General features: G+C 48.2%; 1 protein-coding gene across 2 annotated transcripts in view; it reads left to right on the top strand.

Moving 5' to 3' along the window:
* The window catches only part of LEPR (leptin receptor), a 30,137-nt gene extending 24,914 nt beyond the window's left edge, over positions 1-5,223 (top strand). Inside the window, exons 15-19 of one of the 2 annotated variants that reach the window (XM_031064068.1) lie at positions 397-579; positions 1,106-1,201; positions 1,576-1,678; positions 2,307-2,382; positions 3,412-5,223. In XM_031064068.1, the coding sequence (XP_030919928.1) occupies positions 397-579; positions 1,106-1,201; positions 1,576-1,678; positions 2,307-2,382; positions 3,412-4,182 (1,229 nt within the window). In that variant the 3' untranslated portion in view covers positions 4,183-5,223. Of the gene's footprint in view, positions 1-396; positions 580-1,105; positions 1,202-1,575; positions 1,679-2,306; positions 2,383-2,917; positions 3,003-3,411 lie in introns of those variants that run through there. The other variant, XM_031064069.1, reaches the window with a different exon arrangement.
* The last annotated feature ends 1,427 nt before the right edge of the window (positions 5,224-6,650 follow it).

Genomic DNA, 6,650 nt, shown 5'->3' on the forward strand with positions numbered 1-6,650 from the left:
TTGTCTCCAAAATGAAATGTGGTCGTGTTTTGGGCTGCCAGGGTACAGAGCCCTCAGACTTCCTGAGCAGCAATTCCTGCTCCACTTCCTGAGCAGAAATTCCTGGATTTGGCTGCACTCTGCTTAATCTATTCCCAAGAAATCAGGAGTTTTAAAATTTCTGGTTAAGGATGATTAAGGAATTGCAGGTGAGAATTGGGATATTTGATGTCTGTAAGAAATTTGATCTGTTTGCACTTGGGACTGCTTTAGTGTAACCCAAATTTTTGGTGGCTTGAAGAAAAAAATCTCTCTGCTGATGTGGCTTTAGTATACAGAAGACAATTAAAGTGATAAATGGTGACACTTCAGCAGTTCATGGGATGTGGATCCCAGGTGCTTTCCCTGTTTCCCCAGTGGATGCTGTGCAATCCCTGAGTGCTTACCTGGTGAACAGCACCTGTGTGGTTGTGGTTTGGAGTCTCTCCCCCCAGATCCCTGGGATAAAATCCTTTGTGATTGAGTGGAGGAACCTGAACAAAGAGGAGCAGGTGAAATGGCTGCGAGTTCCTCCAAACCTCAGGAAATATTTTATTTATGGTGAGTGTGTGAAATATAAATTGAAAATACAAATTGTGCTGTTAATTGGTGTGGAACAGAAAAATGTGGAATTTCTGAGCTCCGAGCCCTTTTTCCCCTTCTGTGTTTCTAATCACTTTTATTGACCAATAAACCAAGTTTTGATGCTCATTAGAGGATTGCCTGTTGCATTAATAATCAGTTTAAGCTCTGGAGTGAGTTCATTTTGTGGCAACACAATAAAATTAGTTCTGGAATACTGAACACACCAGCTAATTATTCAAATGAATATCTGCATTTCCTTTGCATTTTGACTTTACTCCTGGAAATTATCCCAGGAGCTCCATAAGGTGTTCATTCCATGACACAATAATGCTGGATTAATAGCTTGAATCTTGGGATTTTGAAGCAGGGATCTGTAAAAGATGGATCCATTATTGCCCTCTCTGGGCTGATCTGAGCTCTGATCTGTGCCCAGAGCCTCTGTGGAGGGAATTGTTTAAAAGCTGGATGACAGTGGGTTCCAAAGGCTGATTTCTCTTTGCAGATCACTTTATCCTGATTGAGAAGTACCAGTTCAGCCTCTACCCTGTGTTTGCTGGAGGAGTTGGCAAAGCCAGAGCCACGGATCAGTTTGCCCAAGGTGACTGTCAGGGGCTTTCCCCCTGTTTTTTATGAAGTAAAAGTGAACTTTAAGTGTAAAATCTCTGTCTTATCTGAAAAAAAACCCAAACTAGTAATAAAGTCACTGTGTTGTACCTACAAACAGTGAACAGCTTTAATTTGAAAACCCTCTGTGGGCTGAGCTGAGTGAGGGATTTAACTCCTATTTAAGTAATTCCTTTTTGTCTGTTTATTCCCAAGGGAAAGGTTTGTCCATGTACAATAAAACTGTTGCTCAAGGTTATTTCCCCATCTAAGCTGTTGTTTCTACTGTTTGTTATTTCCCTGTTGCCAACTATTTCCTCCCAGACAAATCACTTTGCTGCATTAATAGCTGAACTCCTTTATTTCCAGGGGGATTTGAAACTGGGAATGCTGGCAGCCTCCATGTGGTTCTGCCCATTGTTTTCTCCACCTCAGTTCTGCTGCTGGGAGCGTTGCTGCTTTCACACCAAAGGTACCTTGTTCCTGTTATCCAAAATCCAGCTGCTTGTTCCTGTTATCCAAAATCCACCTGCTGCAGCTGCACTGGTGCCACTCTGCTCAACTGGTGTCACAGAATCCCAGACTGGTTTGGGCTGGGAGGGACCTTGAATCCCATCCAGGGCCACCCCAGGGTCACCTCCCACCATCCCAGGCTGCTCCAAGCCCTGTCCAGCCTGGCCTTGGGCACTGCCAGGCATCCAGGGGCAGCCACAGCTGCTCTGGGAATCCCATCCCAGCCCCTCCCCACCCTCCCAGCCAGGAATTCCTTCCCAATCTCCCATCTAAATCCCTCTTTTCCAGCTTCCAGCCATTCCCTGTGTGCTGTCCCTCCATCCCTTGTCCCCAGTCCCTCCCCAGCTCTCCTGGAGCCCCTTTAGGCCCTGTGCCTTGTGGTCATTCAGCACAGACTGCACCCTTTATATTTTCCCAAACTGCCACCTGGAATGTCCCTTCTTTATGGTTTAGGTTAAATCTGGGGCATTTCTCATCTCTCCAATGGTTATTTCATGGCCACAGTGCTGTGGATAAATGAAATGGCAGAGATTCCTTCCCTGCACAGTGGGAACAGCACCAACCCCAGCATTTCCCTGACATTTCAGGATGAAGAAGCTGCTCTGGGAGGATGTTCCCAACCCCAAGAACTGCTCATGGGCACAAGGAGTTAATTTCCAGCAGGTTTGTATTTCCCTGGGGCTGCTGCTCCCTCCACCCAGGGCTGTTGTTCCAGCTCTGTCTCCAGTGGAAATCCAGTCCCGTTCCCCCCTCTGGCTCCATCCAGAGGTTCCCATTCCCCAGGCCTCTGGATTATACATTGGACATGAGAAATATCTGCTTTTAATGATAAACTGTTAAATAATAAACTGATTTTTAATAGGTGGCAGATGGTGGCCTTTGCCAAAACAGCCCTGGCCTTGGCTGGGAGGGGTTTAATCTGTGTTTGCTGTGGTGTCCATGGAGAGGGGAAGGGATGCAAACATCTCCTGTAGGGATAAACCACATGCATGAGGAAAAAAATGTTATTTTCATTGTTTAAAAGCTCCCTGTTCATTTTCATGTGGGAAGGTGGTGGATTTGTGTAGGAAAATCCCAAGTTCAGGGCCCAGGTGTCACCAACAGTGAGTCTGGACTGAGTAGAGCCCAGGAGTTTCACTCTTTGCTCTGATTTCCCACTACTCTGAGTATTTTGACATTTTCCTCATTATTTTGGCAGCTTCCCTGCTGTAAAACATGATTCGTTGATCCACAAAAAACTGGATTTATCTGTTTTGTCCTGAATTCATTAGGAAATACAAGGGAATTTTCCTTTGGAGCTCTCTTGCTGTTGTCAGTTCATCCTGGTGGATAATATACATCTGCATTTATTAGGAATAGTAAATCCTGCATTTCTCCCAGACAGAGGAGTTTCACTCAGTTCAAGCATGCAGCAGTTGCTCAGGTGGGAATGCTTCAAAAATCCTATGGAAAGGTTGAGTTTGACCTGGATAATCCAATCCTAGCAGGGAAAATTCCTTCAGCTGATGTATCAATGGTAAATCTGTCGAGGAAATTTTGTCATAGAGGATTTTCTACTATAAATTCTTTAAAAACAATGTGTGAACTCAATGTGGCAAAATTCCAGGCTCCTGGAAACGACCTTTGGTGTTGGATGCTGTGATCCATAAAACCTGGAGAGTGAAATAAAGCTGTTCCATAATTTCCTTCCAGCCTGAGACTCTGGAACATCTCTTTGCCAAGCACCCCGAGCCAATGTCATGTGAGCCACTTCTCCTGGAGGCAGAGATGGTGCTGGAAGACATCAGCATCACCAAAGCCTTAGGAAAAGAAGAGCCAGGGGATTTTTTAGGAATTGACTCCACGTTTCCAAACCCCCAGGACTCGGAATGTGACTCTGCCTGCTCCAGCAGCCACTTCCAGAGCAGCAGTTTCTGCAGGAGCTGCCAGGATGGAGAAGCCCTGGCTCAGGGTGACCTCAGATACGCCACAGTCATCAGCAGCTGCCCCTCCAGCGGGCTGTGCCGGCCAAAAACCAGCCCGGGGAGCAGCCTGGGGAGCTGCTTCCTAGGGCAGCACCCCATAGTCCTGGGGGCCTTCTGCAGGGCTGCCTGGGAGGTTGGGAGTGGCGCAGTGCTGGTGCTGCCTGGCTGCCAGCCCAGCAGGGCTCTGTCCCTGCTCTCCTCAGAGGGGTTCTCGGAGCCTCTGGGCGAGGCGTTCCCCGGCAGCGCCGAGCGCAGCCTGTGCTACCTTGGGATAACAGCCCTGGACAGAGGACAGACGGACACGCTGACAGACAGCTCCAGGAGCACGTGGCAGCCCCAGAGCTCGGGCCTGCTCACGGAGCAGGAGGTTCTCCAGCACATCCCAGCCAGGGTCAAGGAGTTGATCCAAAGCAGCCTCAAGCCTAAAGGCGCCGTTCCCTATGTTCCACAGTTCCGGATGGCTGCAGCCAAAGGGCAGGAGGCCACGGAGAAAAAGTGACAGAATCACCCAAAATTCAATATTCCTGAAGTTTTCCCAGGTGTTGATGCATTCCCCTGTTTTCCCTCTCTTGCTTTATCCAGCTTGTTCTGGTTTTAGGCTTCACCTGGAGCCCCCAAGGGTGAGAGAGCTGATCTGTGGCCTGGGATATTTCTGAGGGACAAAAGCTGGAATGGGCCATTTCCCTGGGGATGATTTGTGACATGAGTCAGCCTGGATGTGGTTGCCAGGAATGGATCAAAGAGTGAAAGGCTCAGGGTGCTGCAGGAAGAGGAAGAGAATCCAAATTCCTGTGTCTCCATTAATTGGATAAAATGATGTACTTAAAGCAAAGTATCAACATTTTATTGTTGAACACAAGATTCCAAATGGTGAGTTTTACACTGACATCTCTTCCCAAGCTCTTTCCTAAGATTCAATGTGAGAAAAGACAGGAACTGGATCCAAAGACCCTGCATTTTTGATTTTGGGAGATCCAACCTGTCTCTATGGCCTTGGAGAAGTCACTTTGCCTCTCCACCCCTGCCAGGAAGCCTCAGGTGGGAATAAATCAGGTCTGCATTTTCTGGGAGAAGCAGGAAAACAAACCCACACTGATTTGCAAGCCAAAGCTATTTTTTTTGTTTTATTTCATAGTTCATAAATATTTTTCTACACCTGCCTTTTCAGAGAACTATTTTGAGGACTGAAGGAGGATGAATTTATTGTGTATTCCAAAGAATATATTTCTGTCAAACTTCAGAGAGACAAAACCAAAGGGCAAAACCGATGTTAAAAACCAAAGCAAGGGTGAATTTAAACCCAGTTTAAGCTGCTGACTTGGCTCTTGTGGGGCACTTTGGTGCTGGATGTGACACAGATCTGATGTTCTTGTCTGGGGTGAGGAATTAAAACCCGTTTTGTGTTAGGAACCAAGACTTGTCACTGTGGTTGGAGATAAACCTACAGGCTCCTGTGGCATTCCAGCTAAAGCTGTGATGGATGCTGGATTTAGGATTCACTTCTTGCTGTTGGGAAGGGACAGGAGAGCTCATTTCTCTGGAGAATGGAATGATCCTTTGATGGAAGTGTCCAGAAAAATTATTTGGTTGTGTTTGAAGGTCATCTTTCTCCAGAAATAAAAAGCTGATGTTGATTTTGGCCTGCCCAGTCCTTTCCCAGTAATCCCATATGAACAGAGAGGGCTTAACCATGGGAATGATCAGCTGAGGGACCAGGGAAGGCTTTCCTGGGAACATGGAAAATTCAGGAATTAGGAGATATGCAGGAGGTCTCTGATCAGTGGCAGATTCCCAGGTTTCACCTCCTTTGGGAGCCCAGCCCATCCTCCCACTGCCATCCCATGATTCCCTAATGGTCAGGGCAGGTGGCGCTCCTCAGGAAAACCAATGGATCTCCTCTGCAAAAACCCTGCAGGAAATACAGCAAATCTGAGCTGCTTCAGCAACAAGAGAAGATTTGGGGTGTGATGAGTGTAGAACCAAGGGCTTGGATCCTTCCTGGGCTGTTCCTGCAATCCCAGTGCTCCTGAGGATGCTGCAGATCCAGGTCCTGCCCCACAGCTCCATAAATAATTCCTGCAAGTGGCATTTCCATCCTGGTGGAAGGGACATTCGATCCTGCTCCTCACCTCTCCCTGCTCCCACAGAAAGCCAAAATCTGCATATCCTGAATGCTCCATCTGCTGCCTCTGGCTCGGGTTACAGCTCCGGCGCTCCCTCGGGCAGCAGCTGCCTCGGGGAGGGAAAACTGGGAGCTGGGGAGAATTGGGAGCTGGGCTCTTTTCCATCATTATTTTCCCCCTCACCTTCAGGTCAGGTTGTTTCCCACAGCTGAGCCTTTCTCAATCTGAGGGATTGCTGTGTTTGCAGCCACAGGAACAAAATCTCCTTGGCTCGTTCCTGGCTGAGCTGGAGATGGGAATGTGTACTGCCCTGGGGATTTTGGAACGTAAGGAAGTTTTTGTTGGAGCCACAGGAAGCTGCCGCTCGTTCCAGAACTGTCCCTGCAAGGGACACAGGTGTCACCCTGGGGAGGCTGGAAGGGGCTGTGTTCCATGTGGAAATGTCTGGAGCAGGGAATCTGTGCTCACTGCCCCTCCCAGGCTCCAGTTCTTGGCAGGAGAGCTGGGAAAGGAACCAGGAGCAGGGAGAAAGTAGGGAACAGGGTCACACCAGGATCTGTGCTGGGGCAAAAATGGGTTTCAAGGGATGATCTTCACCTCCAGCTCTGCTCTGAGGGATCTCCTCCACTCCTGGCTCAGTGCCTGGCAGATCCAAAGGGATTCACCTGACCCTGAGCATGGGTGGGGAGGAAAAACCTTTGGAATTGCATTTGGGAGCATCCCAAGAGCAGCCACAGGAGTGACCCAGCACAGTTCCTGTTTCCTTCCCAGGGAAAATGTTGCTGCTTTTCCAGAAATGTTCCTGTGCCACACACAATCCCGAGCCAATTCCCAGGGAATCTGG

Source organism: Geospiza fortis, unplaced genomic scaffold (genome assembly GCF_000277835.1).
Source record: "Geospiza fortis unplaced genomic scaffold, GeoFor_1.0 scaffold69, whole genome shotgun sequence".
Classification (NCBI taxonomy): Eukaryota; Metazoa; Chordata; class Aves; order Passeriformes; family Thraupidae; genus Geospiza; species Geospiza fortis.